The 24586-nt window shown below is 31.9% G+C and overlaps 1 protein-coding gene across 1 annotated transcript; it reads right to left on the reverse strand.

Moving 5' to 3' along the window:
• Window positions 1-245: 245 nt before the first annotated feature.
• On the reverse strand, window positions 246-24221 carry LOC117237930 (UNC93-like protein). Its single transcript, XM_033502372.1, has 7 exons — window positions 24069-24221; window positions 14425-15108; window positions 8583-8869; window positions 3370-3595; window positions 1743-1902; window positions 1407-1674; window positions 246-989 (listed from the first exon to the last, which is right to left on the reverse strand). Exons 2-7 carry the CDS (start codon window positions 14688-14690, stop codon window positions 718-720), a joined length of 1479 nt encoding a protein of 492 aa, XP_033358263.1. The 5' UTR covers window positions 14691-15108; window positions 24069-24221; the 3' UTR covers window positions 246-717.
• Between the last annotated feature and the right edge of the window lie 365 nt (window positions 24222-24586).

The following is a 24586-nucleotide window of genomic DNA, read 5'->3' on the forward strand; positions in this document are numbered from 1 at the left end:
ACCTACATACATGAGACACATCACGCGTACAGTGAAAAGGAAATTAAGCACATTAAGTATACAATTAAATTAAGCAGCCGTAGCTTTAGCTTGAATGTTAGCACCTAGACACACGATGTAACATTAAACTACGTATTTAAAGAGACAAGAAAAAAAAGGAAAAAAACATGAAGAAGAGACGGAGAAAAGAATCTTTAGCGGTTAAGCGAACTATCTGTGTAAAATCTAGTAGGTGTCCACAAGAATAAAATAAAAACATATATTATGGTACAAATCACACAAAAGATCGTACCTTCAAGGTCCTGACTGCGCCTCCAACCGAACTCTTTCTTGTACATATAATTTTTTATATGCCGATCTGATTTGTGTATGATTTCTATATATACGATATGTATACCGCAATTATAATATTATTCACACCGATAATCCTATTGTCGAGCGTTTTCAAAATAATCCGAAGAATTATCGCTAGTAAAATCAGCTCCTTTTGTTTCTTCTTTAATTCATCGCCCTCTCTTTAACACAATGACTCGATTATAAAATAATTTTACATATCAACAAAATTCCTGTAATTTTCTAGTCACATCATGACGAAGCATTTATATCTGAGAATTATTGTTTTAAACTAACTAACAAAACTGAGGTTCATACAGAGCAACGTCTGACAAGAGATCATATTTCTAATTGAAAGAATTCATTAATTTTATTCTTGTCAATTCAAAGTTTCGTCGTGTCGTTCAATTCGCCATTTGTCACCAATTCGAAATCTGGTTTCGATTCTGGAACCGATCTATCGGTTTTCCCAGTCCACTCGATTATACCGTAACCAATCATTCCAAGACAGAGGATTGCTATTAGACAGTACAGCTTCGTTTGAGTGCAGAGGTAAGGACTGTACACGTATGTGATCACAGAACCTGTGGACTCCCACAGTCGGAAGTTCGAAAAAGCGGCTTCTTCTTTGCCTGGGAACAGCAAACCTGACAGAGCTGGAAGTTGCAAAGATATTTTGGTTCTAATTAATTAAAGACGAGAAAACAGTTTTCATGATTGATTAGATAATCTTAAGATGATGGCAAATAATCAAATATTAACAGAGGATAAAAATAATAGCATTCTATTTTATGAATATTGTATGGAACTGCAAAATAGTGTCAAATTTATAAAAAGATTATAGAAATATTTTTATATGGATTTAGAAGGAATTAATATTTCCTCCAGTCGATAATGTAGAGAGTATTATATACTACTATCAAATGTTCAGTACGAATTTTGCTTAATCAACAGCTAGTATCATCATATAATGCAATTCTTTTTACCGATAAATGATGAAGATAAAAAATACGAATATATTTTGAAAATATATATTTTCAAAGAAGGATAAACTTTAGCAATTTAGTGCTCACCGTTTATTTGTACCAGCCACATAGCGTCACAAAGACCCCATAATCCAGACATCAAAAAGAATATTTGATTTTGTTCAGGAATGGGTTTCCAACGCAACAGGAAAGTAAAAATTCCCATGTGAATACAAAAAGCTAATATCATCAAAGGTCTTCTTCCTGTTAGTTTCATTATAGATCCCGTACCTAAAGCAGCTATAGCGTTCGTCACACCGAAACAGATCATTACATAACCGATATTGTTGATTCCCCATGCACATGAGACAAATGACTGAAAAAAATTAATGGAATGTATTAAAAAATTTCTAAGCAAGACATAATAGGACTTGGAGGACTTACAGCATTGTAATCAGCGAATAAGAATGCTTGCTCCGCTCCAATGAATATTATTATTGGCAGTATAAGGATCTGGTTTTTCTCCTTCAATAGTTTCAGTGTCACAGCCAACAATTTGAATCCTGACTGGCCTGTCGCTGATCCTGATCTACCTCTATCATACCTATGAGTAATATGGTTTTATATGTTTTTATAATTAATTCTTGATTCTTAATTAAATATTTATGTTTTAAAAGATATCTTTAAATAGAAAATTGTTTCTTTACAAAATAGCAATATCTTATTGTGCTTTGAATTGAAAGTTACAGTACCACGATGTTTTTAATTAAACTACATTTCAGAGAGTAAATTTAAAGACAAAGTTATCTCGTAATAAAGTACTAATGATATCTCAATTGTGCGCAAAATATTCATTTAAAATAGCAAGAGAAAAACTTCAATCTGAGTAACGAAAAATTGAAGGAAATTATCCTTTTAAATCAGTTAAAATCGAACAGCAATACCAATAAATGCGAAGGACATACGAGATAAATATTTCTATTTTCTTTATTTTTTAAACCATATTTGTGACGAATCGCCATATAATGAAGAATCAAACCAATGTGAATGGTTTTTTTTCATCGTGAAAAATCTCGCAAGCTTAAATTTTGAATGCTCACGTTGCAGCAGGCGTTAGCTTCGATTAATCGTTGAAGTTAGCAGCAGTAATTTTTCAAACGGAAACAATATTGCGCTTCTGCCGCAGCTTAATGTGCTATCAATTTCGGATTCCCGAATACGTCAGGATAGACGTAATTTATGACAATCCGAACAATACATTGCACTCCAATTGTAAGTTCGATCGTGAATTACTTTTCCTTCTCTTGGCGTTCATGTATGTATGTTAATTTTTGTATCTTATTGTTAATTGGCGCCTAACGCGTATGTGATATAAATGTATATACAATTCTTTTTTATTATTATATTCAAAGCTAAATTAAATTAGTATTATTACTTGTAATATATTCAGAAATTTTCTAAAACTTAGAATTATTAATATAAAATTGAATATTAAATTTAGATTTGAAATTTAAATTATTTAATTATTCTATAAATATTATAGGTAATATTCTACAGACATTTAGTAAGATAGATTATTTTTTCATAAGTAAAAGAAGATACATATTATATTTACGTATAGAGATATTGAAACTTCATACGCGACCGGAGTATCGGTTTTCAGTATTTTTTTTATGAGGTTTAAATAATTTAGATCTGTTGCAGTTGTTTCGTGAAACGTCCGAGATGGTAAATTTGAAATCTGATACACGTAGAAGTTTACACGGTTCCAAAATTTGGCGATTTGAAATTTAAAAAAGTCGAATTATTTTTGGTTTAGAAAGTTATCAGTATGCAGATCCGGAAATTTTTGGTCTTGAAAATTTGGAAATTTAGAAAGTTTGGAATTTGAAAAGTCGAATCCTCCAAAATTTGTAAATTTGTCATTTGGAAATTTAAGTCTTTAAAAATTTTAAAACTTGAAAATTTTATTAGTATATAAATGGTAACTAGTTAGAATTGTATTACGTTTATCTTAATAATTAACAGGGATCATGAAACGAATAATGAGCAAACATAATTTTATTGTTACCTCGAGAGCGAGTCAACTCCAAACATCACAATCAATGATGCGACTATCATACAGCCCAAATAGATGCCGCAGATTAGATGAATTCTTTCCTCTGGAGGTCGTTCCAAATTCGGACTGTCGTCGGTATCGGAAGTTGCACCGCAAAATTTGGCACCACACGCCTCCGCCACAATGCTACTATTCAGTGTAATATTCGTTGGCACCGTGTCGATTCCATATGAAAGGACTGTGAAAACAATGGGAAAAATACGTTAAATCGTGATATATTACATTTGAAAATGTCAAAAATACATAAATGATAAATTGCCCATCAATAGAATAACTTTCTAACATTTCTAAGAATTATATTTCACACTATCAAATAACAAAAATTTATGACATAATAGCAACGCAAGTATTCTCTTATCATTTATATAATAATTATTATACAATTTCAATGTATTCTCAAAATTGTAATTTTAAGTCATACGAATTTCATTCTAAATTATTTAATTAATTTTCCATTAGAAATAATCTAATTCAGATCAATTGATTTTAGTACATTCTCCAAGAGATCCGCGATCAGGATTAGTTCCGGAGTTGGTTTCGAAAAAATTCAGATCTCCAGTCTTGTTCACGGTCAGCAGTAACCAAGCTTGCAAACGCGTAAATCCCTAGAGGATACTTAAAAATTGATCGGTTTTAACCATTCCCCACATTCCTAATGAAAGTTTTCCACGATCACGAGTCTGTTCTTTCCACACGAATTGCGGAAAACATTTCTAGACGACAATCGTTTTACGATATTAGAATTATGACCTTGGAATCTGCATCCCGCAAACACGAAGGATTCAGTAACGTTTCTTTCGATCTTTCCTCTTTGTAAGTTGATAAGCCATGTTTTAACTCGCCGGAAAACTTCGACGTTCTTGGACACGAAAGAACACTGACCCATTTTCCATTGCACCTTTGATTCTTCCTAACGAGAACTCATCCAGCTTTTTTCAAAGTTCCATAAAACATTCGGAATTTGTTATACGATTCTTGCACATTTTTTTCTTTTTACGTACAATATTTCACAGAAATTTTTGCATACATTCTGTATATTATGTAAAATATTCCGAAACTTCGTCACCACTTTAATGAGAAAGTCGCGAATTTTGATGGATTTTCACATTTTTATGAATATAATTCAAGACATGGAACCTGAATAGGAACTTGCTTCATCTGTTAAATATTAAAATAAATACTCTACTTTGAACATTTCATATTATATTCATGTTATATTCATACTCATATATATATACATGAATATTTCATTTTTGTATATTATATGCAACGTGTGCATTTCTGCACCTTAAAATTTGCTAAAAATACATAAAAATCAACAGTCTATTAGTGACACACGATTGTCACGATTATATTAAACAGAGTTAAAGTTGAAAACAATCTGGAAATGTACATAGAAATTATAAGATATTTACTGCAGATGGCTGTCATAAATATTTATAGAAAACTTTTATATTGTACATATTGTATGTGTTATATAAAACATTTTGAAATTTCGTTAGCAATGTACCGATACAGGATTGTCATGATTATATTGTTTAAATTTGGAACCAAATTGTTTAAATTTTGAAAAATGTATATGGAAGTTACAAGATTTTTACAATTTTTTCAGATTTTCTAATTCAAAGATATTAGTATACCTGCAATTAGGCAGATATTTAGTATGAATATAATATAAAAATGGTCTCATTAAATATCGAGTCTTATTAATATAACGGATAATTGTCTGTTTAAATAATTGTGTGATCTATATAAAATATGTAATTGTAATAAATATTTTGTGGCTTTCACCCACATTTTCAGATTCGTTCCAAACTTTACCAATACGATCAGATAATGAAAATTTCAAATGTTTGCATAGCGCACATAATGTATTTGTAAAAAGTTACAACAAGTGTTGGAATACATTCATGCGCCAATTCTTACTTCTTCGTCTTTAGGACATAGTGTGCAGCTTGTCCGGGGTTTCGCGTGCCTTTGTATCGGACGGAACGTTAAAACTTTCAGGTATCCTTGAATTTCCGGGCATCAAATTGGAAGGCTCGTGAATAAGCCTGGTCCTCCCGTGGGACTCGAACGAGAAGCGAACCAATATACGTTCTCTGTCACTGAAAAGAGAACTCGCAAGTTGCTTTTCGACGCTTCTATACGTTCGATCATTTATTTGTTGGTTTTACGATTGTGAGAAATAAAAGAAAATAATAAAATTCTCGACGTGTTACATCTGTTCAAATAAAGTTGTCGAATATCGGCTGTCAAGTTCTGCTATAAACTAGTATCCAGGTTGTCTTTGATTTACTTAGAGATTTTGTTTTCTGTATAATATTTATATGGTGCATTTCACGCTCTGTGTTGGAACTTCTGCGACTTCTGCGATCTTAGAATTGTTATTAATCAATCAAACTGTGATTAACTCTTACGTTACTGGGTTTTGGATTTCTGTCTTTATTGAATTTTATTGATTTTTTATTTCTTATATAAGATAGAAAGAATAAATTCGGTCTCTGGTTACCAACCACGCTATGTTACGATTCTTTAAAAAGAATAAAGGAACATTCCGCAGAAGGAATTTCTTCAGTCGAATTTGCCAGTGAGTTGAGTGCAGATCAAAAAAGATAAGGATGACAAACGGATTCCAAGGGAATCGTAGTTCTAGTGCAAAAATCGCAACGTTGGATTGTGTCTGTGTATCTTGCTTTAAAATATACATGTATAAGAAACAATGACATTTTCAAATACGCACTTAATGAATATAACCTGTTATATTAGTGTATTATATTCCGTTAGAATATTACATCATAATTAATTCAGAATTTGAATTTCCTTTACAAAATTATAAGATGAACTATCCAAGCAATTTATAAAACAAAGTAAACGTTTTCACACTATTTTTTAATATTTATTATATTGTATATTATATTATATTTTAATACTTTATTATATTATATAATATATATTATTTATAATATATTATAATATATAATTTTATTACATTTTAATATATTATATTATATATTATTATGTTATAATAATATATATTTATTAATATGTACTTATATATAGAGAGAGATATTAAGGAAGATTCCAAACATTTTGACTTTGAAATCAGCAATTCACGTGTCCATTTCGCCAAAAAATACTTCTCTAAAAGTACTTGAATGCACAAAAACTCTCTGAAACTGAAAAACGTGTCAGAAGACAACCGATCATATGCTAGAACAACGTTCGATCGTCTGAAGGCAATGACGAATTTTAGCGCAAGCTCTCGCAGATTAATTCAAGCTGTTCTCTGGCGTATGCGTCGCAAAATGGAGATTCGAAATAATCTTCGGCTCAACGGGTTCAGCTTCAAATCGCTTTTAAGCAAATGGTTTTATCGACGACATTATACGATGCACGTGACACGTTACTCTTGCGATTCACAGCTTGTTCCGTTCAAAAAAGAACATAAGTAACATGAGCAAAATGTAACATTACAAACAGGCAGCTTGGCCAATCAATCAGTATTAAAATCTAGCTCAGTTCTTTCCTTCCTTTTTTTCTTTCACACGAAAGAGAATCAGAAAGCTTTACGTTTATTTTGTTTCGTTGTTTTATTGCTCATATCTGAATAGCTCTATCGTTTTAACCCGTTGGTGAAGTTGCGAATTAAAGTTCAGTTTCGAATTTGAACGGCCGAACGCCGTTTTCTGTTATAGCAAATTTCACTGCAATTAAAGTTACTTTATTTTTTTGCAGGTAACGAACGTTCGAAGGGGGAACGCATGTATGAACTGATGGGCTGCTGGCGTTAGTAGCGAAGAAAAGAAAAAAATTACATCTGCCTTTATGTCAAAGCGTTTCCGTGGCCAACCAGAAGGGCTTAGAGTCGCTAATGACATCCCTTAAGCGAAATAAAACTTTTCCTATGAATGCTCTCCGCTCCAATTTAAACTATTATAAATGGCATCATAGAAGTCCATTATTATTATTATTAGATTATTAGATATTTACGTATATGAAACTTCGAAAGAATTTTTCGAATCTGATACAAAATAATAGATTAAATGACATGTTTCTGGTTCTTTGTTTCGCAAAATTTTTTAAGCTTGCTCTGAAGAAATGAGAAGGAATGTTCATGAAACGTCGGAACACTGCGTGACATGCTAATGAAAACACGATTGAAACTCGAAGGGCTGTAAATATTATAATAGGAATATGATAGGAATTATTAATACAATAAACGTAAAATGATTTGATGAAAATGATTAAACATACCAATATTCCTGTAAAACAAAAAAATTGCTCTTGCAGAAAACTATTACTCTACCAAACCTTCCATATTTTCATGTGTATCACATGTATGAGTTCTATTGTAGAAGTTTATTAGATCGCGTATGTTTATGCAAATTCGTATTTTTATAAATATCATTCAATAGAAATTTATTTTATCCATTACATCATTGTAGTGAATACATATATCATTTTGAACATTTTATTTATGTATAGTGGCTCACAAAAGTATTCGAACAGTTACTTTATAATTTTTTATGAATATATTATGTGCATCACACAAAACCTTTTAACATTTTGTTAGCACTTTAATGAGACACTACTATCGAGATTATGACAGTTACATTTGAAGTCGATCCGAAAATATATATACCTATAAGTTACAAGGTATTTATTACGAACATACACATAACGAATAAATTAGTATACAGCATAATAGTTACAAACTTATAATTAGTACTAAAAATGGTTATATGTTGTGGCTAGTTAATGTGTGGCTAGTTCAGTGAATAATAAATTGACTGTTCAAACATCTCAGTGATCTTTGCAAAAGTGTATGCTTCCAATAAATATATTCTAACTTCTGTATACATTTTCAAATCAAGTTCAAATTTTACCAATATGTACAATCACGATAGTCGTTTCTCGTTTGCTATACTTAGCGTACATGCTGCTAGTGACATTTTAAAATATTTTGTATGACGCATACATATGTAAAAACTTTTTAGGAGAGTTTGAATACTCTCTTCAGCCGTTTCATGCATACACATTCTATGGTTTATGTGGAAAACGTTCTTGTTTTATATCTCGGTCTTCAACGTCGAGCAACTTGGCGCGTAAAGGCGCAGATTCAAATCTTGTCTCTTGCCAAGAAACATTACAATTATACGCACCTGCCGAAGATATAAGATTCCCCCAGACTTGTGCCATCTGGTAAAACATGAAAAACAGGCCGAAGAATCTTGTGACGAGGACATCCTGGGCTACATTCGATAGAGTGGTGTATGCTTCTGCGACGACCGTTAAATAAGTGCATTTGGCGCACCAGAGTGGCCCTGCACCGATACCAACCATCAACCCAGCTGGTATCATGGTGTAGAATTTTGGGTAGAATTGTGCAGCCATAAACGGCACGTAAGTCAGAATGGACAATGATATGGTCCATTTACAGCCCAGCCAGCTGTAATGAGATACGAAGCGGGGATAAGATTGTTTCTACGTTTGTCTACTGTGCTTTCAACCTCTCAGGTTATCAAATGTTCTTTGTAACGTTTTCGTGTTTCAAAGTACTCGAGTAGTGTGTTCAGTTTAACAAGTTGGACCACGTAGAAAGTTCGACAGAATGGTACGGTGGAATTCCATTTAACTGAACTACGTCTACTGACACGGAAAATTTAGTTACTGCCTGATTAAGTGAATTTCTGCATGCATTAAATTAAATTACTCTCTTATCCCAATGTGAACTATTATTTAAACCAGAAATCATGAAATGAGGAGGAGTGAATTCGTATTATACGAATCACTGGAGTATAAATTTGTTTGTATTCTTGATGAGGCAAACGGAATTCTACTGTACAAGCTTGTCAGATTGCAGATGTTTATGCAAAGTCATAGTTTTATAAATATAATTCAATAGAAATTTGTTTTATCAATTGCATTATTGTAGTGAATACATTAAATAAACAAAAAATAAATTTTTGCATTTTACATATATTTGTCTTTAAAGTTTTCGTAAATGATCTTAAAAATATATGCAGTACCACTTTTAATTTAGAATTTACAATTATAATTTACATAATTCTATACTATAACTAATTTGAAAGTTAAAAATGTATCTCAACCAGTTTACGTTTTTCAAGCTTTCATGGAATGTTTGCGAAGATTTATAAAATTAATTGGTTCATTAACAAGGTGGCAAAATCTTGAAGAGCAGTATATTTCATCTCTTTGTTCATTGCATAGGTAACTGACTTCTTCTTTTATCATATAACAATAAATAAACGCGCTGGAGTATCGGATTGTCAAATAGGGTTAAAAGTTAATCCGAGGTACGTATTTGACGTTTACCACAGATATGACGCAAAAGATACAAAATCGAAGATCAGAAAGAAAAAGCTTGATAACAAGTCTATCTCTGTTGATTTTTTTATTTGGATGGATATCGCTTGTTGACTGTAAGGGATCATATTAACATGACATGGTTGCAATGACAAACAACATGTTATATTTTTTAGTTATCTTTTTGATATACGAGTCATTCAGAAGCTCAGATCATACATTCAGAAGCGCAGAAAGATGATGTTATAAACGTAATTTTTCAAAATTACCTTAAAATTTCCTATTATTTGTCTCATCTGTTTGCAATAGATGAAACCTCAGAAATTAAATCATTTGTTTCTTGGAAATTGAACATTAATGGTGTATTCGATTAACGAAATCAAGAAATTAACAAGAATGGAGTTGATTAGTTTGGTTTTTGAGTGGCTCATACATTAATAATTTTGTATATATTATGAGAAGAATTAAATAAAAGATGCCTTTTAAAAATTTTTTAAATTCACAAAGATTTTACAAGAAAGATTGATGGCTATAAACACTTTTATTCTTTACTCTACACACTTTACTTAATACTGAAAGAAAAATTGATAGGAATATTAAAACATACATTTTTGGCGCACAAGCCAGATTACCGGAAGCGATTCTGAAGATAGATGGTGATACTGAGTAAGGGTGAGAATTTCATGGGCGATAAAATTCGATAATAAACTTTACTACTTCCATGCTGTATAACCGGAAGCAGTCTCACGAAGAAAATTGTCGGCGACTCGTAAATCGACGACAAGATTCTTGAATTCTTCTGAGCTTTCAAAATCATCGGACACGAATTCCAGTCTGGACACAATTTCTCCATTTTTTTTCTCTCATAAAAAGAGAAGAAAAGGAAGGAATATAAACCACTTCTTTTCCTAGTTTACGAATTAGCGACGCACGCAATTTCATTTTACACGATTCTACTAGTTTATTCGAGCCTGCAAACGCAATACAATGCGGCACATTAGAAAACACAAAGAATGAACGTCCTTTAGTCGCGACTCTTGATCCTTTTAAAGTAAATGAGTTATGTGCGCTCGGACAATGCCGAGGTGAAAAGCGGAACAACGCCGCTACTATTCGCAATGTCTCTTAAATATGCTGTAACGCTAAGACACACGCATCTATTCTGTTTCAAAAGTGATACAATTCAAGCTACTTTATATAATTCACCAAATTCGGTTATGAAATTACAGTCACCGTAATGGAACATCTGGTGAATGTTTCACGACCCTTCGACGTTGTTATTAGAAATTGTTATTGTCGCGAAAAATTACGAGATTGAATTTGAGACGGTGCTATATCTTCTTGCAACTTCGTTGATCGATAATTTTTAATTATGTCACGGTTTGGATTAGGTTTCTACATAGACGCCTTTATTGATTTAAAGTCTTCTGTCGAAGAAACTTTAAATGTTGAGAGAATCCTGGTATCTGTTGGAGATTTAGTTACAAAACTGTCTTCAAAGTGGGTTAAGAATGGTTTCGTTCTTGGGAATTATGATGGAATATTCTGCGTAGAATGAAAGAGATCTTTGTAAATTTTGTAGTGCCGATCTGAGATTTTTATCGAGTTTTCCAAGATAATTTCTACTAAAAGTTTCCAATAAATTTGAAAATTGTAGTATCTGTGACATACATATCTTTGTAGATTTTTTATCGTCAATCTGTAATCTATACTGAATTATTTCAGATGATTTTTCACTGAGGTTTTAATTAATTATTAGATGCAGGAAAAAGCATACTCCTGCAAATTTTTTAATTTGAACATCACTTGGTGATTGATATGTATATATCGTATAATATATGTATATATTGGAAATGACAAATGGGCTGCTAGATTTTGAAATATATTGCTTTCAAAATTACACGATAAATTTACGAAATTTTCTAGAAGTCGACAGCAGAATTGACATTATAATATATGATAATGTTTTTGAAATGTTCTTAAGCATCATAAATCACATATTTTATCCTGAAATTAAATAAAATCCTAAGTTTGATAATATGAAAGTAATTAAAGACGTTCTTGAGTATCAAATTGCTCTTTTTTAAAAAATAGAAAATGTGACTTAAATTTTTCCTCTGTGGTCTTTTAACAATTATTAAATATACTTTCTTTCTCGTAATCATAAAAGGATTCCAAATAATTATTCTCAAGTGTTCGACAAATTTTGATTATGCTTTAATCTTGCGATTTAATAAATGATCTGTAAATAAATCTATCTATTAGATCCTGCATTTAATTCCACGATATATATAAAGGATATAAAAGAAGATCATATGCATCTTTGATTGACGCACAAACGAAAGATGAATAATCGTGACTTTTCATTAAATTGTGGATGTTTTGACAAACATTTATTCTCAAATAGGAAGATATTTCTTTCATTCACTAAATATTGTAAGTGATTTACTTTGTATACTCTATATACAGGGTGGTTGGTAACTGGTGGTACAAGCGGAAAGGGGGTGATTCTACGCGAAAAAAGAAGTCGAAAATATAGAATAAAAATTTTTCGTTTGAGGCTTTATTTTCGAGAAAATCGACTTTGAATTTTCGCTCGGTACGCGTGCACTTTATCACGTCCCGTTATAACGGATCTCACTGTAGATCGTTGTCTCGATAGAAAAATTAAAAAGAAAAAAAAATTAAACAAAAATTTTTATTCTATATTTTCGACTTCTTTTTTCGCGTAGAATCACCCCCTTTCCGCTTGTACCACCAGTTACCAACCACCCTGTATATATATGTCGGAGATGAAAGGACAATGGAGTCTTCCCTTTGAAATTTTGGGAAAATTCCTTAACACTTTAATCCAGATTCTACCATAGTCGTAATTAAGCAATTTTTCGTAATTCAATCCAATTGTATTTGTTCAAGATTTGTAATAATGAGCTTGGGCTCGAGACGACAGCCAGTCGCCGAACGTGGCCCCTAGCTTTCCTCAGACACAGTATTGTCAGTAACACATTATATATTAAAAAAAATCGCAGAAAAACGTAGACTTAGAAGAGTATGGCAGACCCATAGAACACCTGACGACAAACGCAAACTAAATAACGCAACTAGGAATCTAACCAAAATCATTAAAAACTATAAAAATGACTGTTTCCAAAAATATCTCGCCAATCTGTCTCCCACAGCTGACTCCAACTACTCACTATGGAAGGCTTCCAAGAAACTCACGGGTCAAAATTCTCAATGCGAGAATTGATTGTAAAGTACTTGTAAATAAAAAAAAATCTTTACAGTACATGTTCAGCTAGCCTGAGGACCCGCTATAAATCTTAGGATTTTGTTAACTAAGGTCCTTTAAACGGACAAACAGTCCTTATTCTAACAGTCCCTAAATCACCACCTACTACGGGAAGACACGGGAAATCTGTTTTCTCACGAACGACGCTTCCCGCTAGCAACTTTCTCTCAAGGGCGGCTAGCAACCTCTCTAACCACCAACATAGAAATTAACCAATTAACAGCAACGTCTATTTCTCTCACTTTCCGAACGAAGGCTTTCCTCGACGAATCCGATGATCTCGTGTCCTTAGACACACCCCATCATAGTTTTCCTCTGCAGCATCATCATAACGGAAAGACATTCACTCGTGAAGTCTCATTAGCGAATTATATAGCGTCTTAATAAAGATTTAGTTTAGTAATACTTGTACCGTAGACAAGGAAGATGAGTATAGCTTGGACTTTGGAAGAAAGTGCATTTTGTTATCCCGTTGACCGCGGATTCGTTATCGAACCTAAGATCATTGCCATTAGTGTAGTATCATGGATGAGGAGCCTGGCTAAGACAAAAGACAAGGGGTTGTTAGGGCACAATAAACGAATTAACAACAATACAAGTTGAGATGTCAAAGAGTGCAGATTGCGTTGATGAGATTGATGAGAGTCGTTGATTAATTACTTAGTTGTGTTGATTATTATACGTTTGCTGCGATTAGTTCATGTTTAACGAACATTATTTTCTGTTCAATTTACACCTATTCAATCTACTTATCATTAATAAACTAATTAAAGTAGGCACGATACTACATTAGCATCTCGAGTATCTAATTACCACGGTTACTTGTCAAATTCTGTAATAATCATATTTGTATTAGTAAATATCTTCTCTATTGCATAACAACAATGTCTAATCCAAATGAAGATTCGTTTCACGCCCCTAACCCTAATCATAATGTGAACCCGACATATATATATTTCTTTACATTATGTGCATGCTGTACATTACTTCAAATTTCCTATAAATGCATAAAAATCCGCGATCATCTTTTCTCTTTTTCTTAGTACACGTACAGTGATTCACAATTAATATTCGGACATTCCATGAAACTTAAGCATTATTTAACTTATTGCTGTTCATTTAAAAAGTATATACAGTACATAATATATTAAAACGTATGCTTTTGCCAACTTCGATATTTGTTTTAATATATTAAAAATAAATTAACTAGTTAACTATTATAAACGAATGCATACAATAATAATGTCCCGCATTCTATAGTGTTCGAATATTAATGTAAATCATTGTACATATTTGGAATTGATCAATGTGATATATTATAATATTCAGTTATTAAAAGCATCCCCTGTAATAATTGATTATCAAAAAATAAGGAACTACATTACCTTATAATCAGAGTCGGCAGAAAGATATTGCTGAAGATCAGACTGCCATAAATTGACGCCAGCGTGAAGGTACCCAACGATCCATCGGCATTAATCGAGCTCTGTAAATTCGTCGCCCCCATGAATGCCGTGAAGTTCACCATAAACGCGATTCCAATTATCAGAACGTTCCTCGTGATACGCCATCGTTCAATAGGTTTAAAGCCAGTCCTCTCCGATCGTACTTTCACAAATTGTCCTGTCGTGTCCGTTTTATCCAACGACATGATTCGTTTCACGTTTCTCCCGCGATTTTAATTACGATCGCGACAAATCCTTCCGCCAATGTCCGGCGTTGAACACGTTTTTAGGATCACGTTCGACGTTCGCGCGACGCCGCATAAAAATGTGTCTTCCACAAGCAAACGGCACGTATCGACCGATACACCGACGATCAGACGGCGAGTGATGAAATTTATTGGCAGCTTGACTGAAATATTACCGCGATATCACTGCGAAGGTCCGACGTTATCAATGGTCCTCTTCGAACGATTATGTATTACACAATGGTCTAGCTCTGATCATTGGATAACGATCTTCGAGCGATATTCACAAAATCACGAGCGAATGGTTAGGTAGGTCGGGAAGTAACTTCGATCTTATAATTGTTGTTTCTTGTAAAGTGAGTTTCCTTTATTGAGGCGCCTGCAACAAAAAGTTACAATCGTTCTAACGCAGTTTACGAGCTTCGATGAGCGCAATCGTGCTTCTTGTATTAGAGAACACGTGCATAAATTTCATCATAATTTTGTTCCATTTGTATTCATTTCGGATAATATTTATTCTGTGGTATTGAAGATATTTGGCCAACTTCTTATATCTTTTGTTGGTACGAGACGAACAGAGTTTAAAAATAGAATTATTTTATTATGACAGATAACAGTCTGGAGGTTAAAAATCTTTCAGTTCGAAAATTATCCTCATTCAAAGAACGATAGAATATTTAATATTCAATTTCACTTTTGTGTTAGATAAGTTTCTTATGACTGTAGATGATACTTTTGTAATGTAGTGAGAAACAGAATTAATCTAATTTTCGTAATACGAAAGTTTCAAATTGGAGAAAGTAATCTCTGAGCAATTTCAAACACAGAAGTTTTCTTTAATGAAAGTTTAAATAAAATCTCTTTTATATTTGCATGTAATATTATTCCTTTATACAATAGCTCTTTTATATTTTATAGTTATAAATATGAACATTTTTGTAGCGAGAAACAGAACTTTTCTAATTAATTACAGTTTGAAAGTCTGTCTGTATGAAAATTTATTAAAAATTCTAGTAGAAAGAAGATTTAAGCAGTGAATAAGTATGAAAATTTGTGAATGTACTATTCTCCAAGATTTCTAATTTTACTTCTCTGTTCAACGATTCCTTTGAACTATATAATTTGAAATATACATAACGCACTATAATGGTTCCCATGGAAAGCAGAGTTTATTCAGTTCCCTTAATAATTTAAAAAATGATTAAATACTATTTTCTAGAATATTTTTAATACAAAAATATTACAGACTTTTCTCTCATAAAGTACTGAAAGTAAAATAGAGTAAATATCTATCTTACATTTGAAGTTTATAAATGGAGACGGGGCCAATCGTCCCTGTCTCGTAGACAAGGTAAATTTTATTGACCAATAGCTTCCTATTATCTATCGATAATGACGCACTGGCATGATGAAATGGATTTAACCTGCAAGATAACCAACCTGTTTACGTTCCATTGACGGGCTATACGTTATATAGCTATGCATCGAGACACGAAGGGTAGTATAAGTTATTGACACAGCGATGTTTAGTATGAATGGCGAAGGAGTAAATTTATCTTAGTGAATGATCGAGTGATTCTCATTATGAGGTAAGTTCCATCCGACATTAGTATGACTACACACGTCACACTCTATCATTATGATGATATTAGTACCTTACGCACAACAGTTTAACTTGTCCATCAGAGGTATTACGTCAAGAAATTACGGGTTTATGATTTTACTTTTATTAAGATTTAAGGTTTTATTAAAGGATTAAAAGGCCAAAGATAGATATGTTAATTTGGGAACTATGCCAACTTCGTTGACTGTATTTTATTTTAAAATATAAAATAAACGTAGAAATTATTTATTTTACACTTTATTATGTATATATTATTTTACAATTTATTTGTAAAGAAAATGGGATAAACATTTTTTATGCACGATCCTTTTAAATCTTATTAATTATTAGACATTTTTATAATTGAGTCGATATATTATTTCGTAATCTTATTCGGATACTTTTTATATTTTTACATGCGTGTAAATATAAGTTATTATATAACTTAACGAAACACTGGAATCAATATTTGGAGGTTCGAAAGTATCAAAAATAAAGTATCCTCGAATTATAATATTCTATTAAAGCATTCCAGTTCTGAAACTTTAAGAATACAGAGGAATGATAGAGAGTTAACCAAGATGAATACACCATTCTTCACTTTGACGTTTACATGATACTTTTTCCCACCTTTTCAAAGTATTTTCAATAAGATGTTGGTTGATGATTGCTTTCGGAGTGGAATTTCCCGTTCAGTGATTGATAAGAGAGATCAAGAGGGGAATGTTAAAAGCACGATGTACAGACATTGAAAAATGTACCACAGGTGGAGGAAGAGAAATGAAGTTTATTGAAAGAAGCACGAAACGTGTATAACAACTGTGGCACCACTTTGTGGAAGATTCTGTTAACTTGCTGAAAAATAATGTATATTTTCCTATAGTTGAAGTGCTTTATAAGTCATTTTTGGTATATATAAATCTTATTAGTTTCCTCAACTCTGTCGTTTTTGTTTTTTATACCTAAAACAAAGACTTAAAATTGATTCTTAGTGCAAGCTGCTTAACAAAATTTGTATTAGAATGTCACAAACAATATTAAGAATTTTATTTAGTATTCAAACTGATTTAAGAATCAGTATATTCAACAACTATTAATATTATAAACAAATATAATATATTACAACAGAATTGACATTAAAACACAAATAACTCGTTTAACAAAATTTTTATAAAAATTTCATGAGCAATACCATAAATACTATTTAGTATTCCAACCAACTCAGAAGTCAAGAATAAAACACAATAAATTTGTATTAAACTAGGAGAACAGAATCGATATTAGAGCAATAAAATTTCCATGAAATGGATGTTTAAAGTATGCTAAAATATTCGATCCAGCTACGAACAATTTTTAATATGGAATCTCGAGGATAGGATAAATGTCGAGAAGAGGAATGCACATATGTCTGTTTCGATATTGCAACATTCAAACCGTTGAATATGAATATTTATATCGACACATGGACGATTGAGACAAGTTACACGATTTACGCAGCTCAAGATGGTGATCTCAAGGTTAGCGGTTGCAGGAAAAACTAGGATTTTAAGAAAAATTGCATAACTGTAGGATATTTTCATTTGTAATCGATTAATAGATAATTTAAATAAAGGTTTGCATTATCAACGTTCTATCGCGTTCTCCGGTTAGCTCGCATGTATGACTAACAGTCTGGATCTATTTGCTATTATTCACTTAATACAATAACTATTCATTTAGAAAATATATTCTAACTATATTTTAATTAATAATAGAAATAAATAAAATATTTTAAACTTATCAATCAACAAAAAATAAAAATCAATAAAATTAAAATCAATTCAATGAAAATAAAAAAGGTTGAAAAGTTTGTTTCCGTACTATTTTTTAAACTATACTCTAATAAAAAATTAAAAGGATTATTCAAACTCGTCTCTAACTAAACAATCTCTTTTCATACAGCGTACATAAGAAAAATTCCAAAAACGATTTTTCTTCATATATGGCCAACTATAAAAACTCGGCAAAAATCTCAAACTATAAATAAACTTATCTAGTAGCATGAAATAAAGCCACAAACACACGTTTCCTTGTTCAAATATAATCGAAAATTAGTCAAGGTTAAAGCCGCGACTAATATGATGAAAATTAAGAATCAGTGCAACCTTGGACTAACAATACTTTCAAAAAAATAAAATTAGACAATATCGACATTCACTTCGAACTTAAACACGAATAGATGATCAGTATCGATTGTGTATGATTGATATCGAGACGTACGATTGTCTCAACAAACAACACGTCCTTGAAGATCTTTATTCGTTGCTCCTTTCACGAGGTTCGTTCTGGAACTGGATACATTTTCAATTCCACTGATATACGCCTGGCTAGCTACCTATCATACGACCTTACAATTACGGTGCTGTAACCGGTTACCATGGATTCGTATAGGAGATTGTAAAACGATTGCGTGAGTTGTGAATGTTTGAGAGGAATAATTCTTAATGCATGTGTAGAATCACGTAGGAACTTTGTTGACTTTAGAATGATTACTTTGATTCATCAACTTTGAGAATAAAGATATAAGGGGAAGCTACAAGAAGAAGATATAAGAAGATAGTTTTCATTACCATAAATTATTGACTGATATTAATCTACTAAAGGCCAGCGTTGCATTAACGCAACACCTCCTCGTAATATTTTCCGATTAATATGCATTGCCAAATTCTGCTTTTTTTAAACATTTCTTTCTTTTTTTTTGCTATTACTTTTCCATCTTGATTCTACAATTTTACTAAATTTTAAGATATGTTAAATAGATTCTAAATTTCAAGAAATTGAATTATGATAAACCATTGCTTGGTCCTTAATTAAACATTATAATTAGTATGTCGTGGAGTAAATGTGGAGTCGGTCAAGGATTCTAATATCCACCCTGCTTAAAAGAATTGTTGTTGGCGTATTAATGAATCCAAGCAGAAGTGTAAAATCCTATACGTTTGAGAGACTTTGATAGAATAATAAAGGTTGATTTTACAACAGTTATTTAAACAAATGCACAGATATAACAAGTGGATATAAAAATCAGGGTGGTACAGAAAATGGACTTCTTTGGTAATTATTATAGCAAAAAGACTCCCAAGAACATTCTTATGAGAAAAATACGATAATAAGAAATGATGCATTATTAAAAAGGACCATGTGGCTCTTTAAGCACCCCTGTAGGTAAGTGTTATCGATCACTACTATCCTAGTACACTAAGGGTTAATAGCACTGGGAGCCGAAATACTCTTGACTTTAATATTAACAGCAAAAAGAAAACACTATAACCCATTTCCCAAAAGAAGAAAAAAAGTGTTACTATTTTCTTCTCCTTCCTTACCATCCTTTTTTACTATCAATCTTTTATACAAAACACTGAACGATTAATCGCATAAAGGAACTCCAACTGCGAAATTAATTATCTTAAAGAACCCTAGAGGAATAGTCTCGTTAAATAATCCTCAAAAGTAGAAACGTCGAGTTACTAAATCGGTTTATCCAAAGAGGTCTGACTAATTATTTCTAATTTCCTGCGTTGAAGCTACTCCATCATCTACAGCCCCTGGATACGTGTGTTCTGCTATCGAAAATTAAAGAAAATTAACATAGCTAGGTTCCATGGAAACAGAAAAGCTATTAAGTATATTGGCAACTCGGTTCATGATCCGATTACGTCTTCGTTGCAGCGGAAATTTCGAAAAGCAACAGTGGTGTTCCACAAGATAGACGTCCCATGATACAATTTGTATGCGTCATTTTCATGCATTTGCATACTTATCATATTTGGCACCGGCTGTAACAGCTTTAATAGGCACATAAGAAATTAGACGAGTAATGTATTGATGGCGACGCCAAGTGATTGTACTTTAAAAATATGATAAATCGGATTTTGAATGTTTTTATCAAGAAGTAGTTCTAAAACTCAGTAAATTTATTCGATCAATCCTATGCTACCAAAATTGTCTTTTTCTTTGATTTTCCTGTCATTCATCAAATATTGGGATACGTTTTTCTTCATTGCTTTATATTTTTTATATCTCTATATTTATATATAAATATATATATTTCTTATTGTAAAATATAACGTATTACTGTCTGAATTGTACATTTTAATTAATATTTCTAGAACGTACTGTTAATCAGATGATTACGGAATTTAATTTCAAAGACACGGGTTTTGTCCAAAATATGAAATCAAATAACGTATATTGTATAAAATTGGAGAATTCATCTACATATGTTATATGTTGCTTCAATCACGCAGTTTTTCATACTCTCTAAAATTTTCAATGTTTTGCTTGTGATAATATTAAACGATCTGTATAATTACATTATATTCGTCAACGTAATTCGTCAACTCATCAGCTAGTTTTAGACTTACATCTTCAAGCCTAACAAGTTTTTTATTTTCAATTATATCATATCACTTTTCTACTTAATTATTAAGTAAAACAAAAATAATGAGATCAACAAGAATGCACTTATCACATTTTTCCCGTAATCTTCAATTATTTAAATCACTATAAAATCATTCTTACTATCCTTTCGATTTAAACAGAGGAATGTAAAAAATCCATCGGAAAGAAATCAACTAGTTGCCGCTGAGTAAAACGCCGCGGCATTAAAACAGGATCGTAGTCGTTAGAGTTGGAGTTAATTTACCGATCGATTACGACATTATTCCTACGAGAGTTCGACTTAACATTCAGATTTATTTCAAACTCGGGACTATTTCTGCCTCTTAACGTTTCGAAATTGTAATCCGAACGAATCGCCACAGAAACAACGTGCACCAGCTTCTGTGACCGTATCAAATTTATGCTTTAATCCAGGAGTCGGCGATCCTCGAATTTCAAGGCTTTAATTAACAGTAAACAGTGATTTACATTCGTGCCACGAGATGTATTTCGTGTAACCTGGAATTTCGCAGAACTTCGACGTTCTTTCACGCCAAACGTCACGCCTTTTTTAAATCATAAGTCTGTAGCGTTTGAACCATCCTGTAAGTAATGTGGTTTCTCGGAGAGTTGAAAGTTATCGTAGAAGCAGTGGAATTTGTTGCGATAGAAATTTTAGAAAAAGGAAATTGAAATTTTGGCTTCTCTTCATAATTTTGCAATTAAATCACACTATGTACAATATTTTCAAGTTTCCTTAATTACTATCAACCTAATTACTATCACATAAATTAATTAGGATGTCCTGGAACAGCCATCCACGTCTACATTCTTCGCTCCATACGATCTAGTAGAATCATGTAATTATATTTTTTTTACATTAACATACTTAACATTCTTCAGACACGATATCACGTTTCATAGACTTAATTGCTTTCGGAAATATCAGCCAATTATTATATACCACACCTAATCGACAATAATTACACGGTTAATTTATTCCAATTGACTTTATGAAATCTTGCATAATTTTGTAACGAATAATGCGTAGTGTCTCTTATGGTATTGTTCATGATTCTGTATAGAAACGACACGACATTGGGATCGATACTAGGATTACAAACAGAAACGTCAGGTGCATGACGATATCTGTCGCGTCAGATGAAATTTCCTCAAGAGCAGAATATTTCCCGAGCGACGAATTCATGTAGTACGCTGCCACGACAATTTTTCAATAATTTTCCCTTCGAGGACTGGATGATGTTATTCTAAACGGAAAACCGGTGGCTTCTATGTTTGTCACAACGTTTTTCCATCGAATTGGCAATCGTTGGAAGTTGACACGAATTTCAATTCGCAATTAATGCCGAATGAGGCAGAGTAATGACATATACGGTAAAGCAGATACGTGGTTAATTACTTTGTTCAGTGACAGGATCGAAACTCAGTCGAATACACATTCAATACATTATATGGAACCTCAGAGGAAGAAAACAATAAATCACATTTTCCATTTTTTATAAAAGAACAGTTTTAGAGACCAGTACGTTACCAATTAGTTTTCTTGTTACTGAAATTGTACTATTATTTGTTTTTGACGTTCAACATTTATTTTTCTACCCTCTTTATAATTTAAAGAATGTTGTTCGTAATAATAAAATATCAAAAATATTAAGAGAAAAATAAAATTCTATAAAAATTCTTAACAGTTACGTATTACACTTATACAAAAATTTAGCAGTCACATCTTTGAAAATTAAGAGGTTTTTCCCACTTTTAACAATTTTATATTAAAATATTAAGATTCAATCATAAAAAGACAGTACAATAAAAAATCTTTTCTATAACCGCCATATTTTTTTTCATGTCTTGTTTTCATGTTTTTCATGTATTAATATAAAATTCAGAGAATAATTGCACCACAAAAGCTATTGGATTTCGCATCCAGAAGAAATTTATCCTATTCCTAACGCTGAAACATACATATACATATATACCTACTGTTTTAATTGCGAGATAATTACACCATAAAATTTACCAAGTTTCATTGAGAAAAAGTACATTCAAGTTTTTCTTTTACGTTATTATTTCATTTTCTTACTTCTAATGTCTGAATGTGCGTTCTGTTAATTACAAATTAATTATTTTGTTTAGAGGAAAACAAAAGAAAAAATTCATACGTATATATGTAGCAAGTTTGTTATTTGGAAACGTATCCTGTTAATTACAAAATAATTACAGTGCATCTACCAGCGTTTCGCTTAAAATATAAGAAAAATACAATTCAGGTCTGCTTTCCTTATATTTTCCAATTATAAAATAATTGCAATAAATAATATTATGATGTTATAACTATGGATCATAAATTACATTAAAAGGGCACTACAAAAGTTTACGATGCTATATTCAGTAGGGTTAAAATACTACTTTATTAATTACGAATTAATTAAATTGAAAGCTTAGTTGGTTTCATTCAGAAGAGAAAGGATTTCGTAGGTAGCAATAACAGACAATTTTAATATTTCTTGCAATTAGGCATAGAATTGAATAAAATTGCTAACTGAAATGAATGCTAACTATTTAATTGCAAATCAGGGAAAATATTGCATTTCGGATTATTAGGATATAACCCCACGTCATAGAGACTGAGTTTCGTTCCCATCAAGATGTAATTTAATAATTTTAGTCATGGATATGTGAGGTCCGCGATTTTCGTTTCGTTTTGCTTCTCTTTTCAGGATTTCGCTTGGAAAAGGATAATTTGAGTAGAGATGCAACGGTTGGACTAGTTCGTACTATAATACTTGTAATATTGCTGGATTGACTAGATGACAATTTGTACATTGCATGTTCTTTTTCAGTTTTATAATTTATAATTGCAATCACATAATTTCACGTTAAGTAGGATATAATTGCGATATTAAAACAAATTTAATGAGTTAAGTTAACTAAATAATATACGCATTTTTAAAAGTGATTCATCCCATTACTTTACTACAAAAGTTAGTAAGTATTATTATACTTCAGCACTTTAAAACTATTTAAACAAATGTTTCTAACACGAAATCTAGCTTACATAATTTTATATTACAATATATATTATACGTACATAATTATAATAAAGAGTGGTGTAGTAAAAAAAAGTGGATTCAATGAAAGTTCAATTAAAGTCTACACTAATTTTGATAAAAATTCACGATTAATATTTTTAGTAATCGCTGAAACAAAGAATCCGGAATCTGTCATTTTGACAAGTTTAATCGTTCTAATGTTAGAAACAAGCTTCATTTCGTCAATAATTATTCTACGTATCTTACCTTTGAAGTTGAATCGATGATTATTTTTTCTTTAAACCCTTGATACGTCTCTACCACTTCAACTTGCTCTATTTTTCCTTTCTTTTATCCGAAATCGCGCCGCAAATCGCTCGCAGGTGCGCAACGAGTGAAATAACACTGATCGAGCACGAAACCTCGCGGTCAAACCTTCATCCTGTTCCGCCCCACCTCAACATCTTTTTACAGCGAGAGAACAGCTATTTGAGTAGGGATTTCGATGCTTATTGAGTCGAACCGCGGCTATCTGTATTCCAAACACATGGTCGATTGTTACATCTCGTATTTGATCCGGGGATTCGCCATTTTTTGCGATTTCCTTATAGATGCGAGGAAAATTCGATTTGGAAGGGGAACTCAACGTATTTGGTTCCTCGGTTATACATATGTTTGAATCGACCAATTCGAAAGCATGAGTTTGCTCCCGAAATTTTTTAAAGGAGAAATCCTCGTATAATTGAATTCATTTTCCTATTGTTCAAATATTCTTGTTCAAGGCT

The sequence above is a fragment of the Bombus vosnesenskii genome, unplaced genomic scaffold (genome assembly GCF_011952255.1).
Source record: "Bombus vosnesenskii isolate JDL3184/JDL3185 unplaced genomic scaffold, Bvos_JDL3184-5_v1.1 scf7180000013410, whole genome shotgun sequence".
In the NCBI taxonomy this organism is placed as follows: Eukaryota; Metazoa; Arthropoda; class Insecta; order Hymenoptera; family Apidae; genus Bombus; species Bombus vosnesenskii.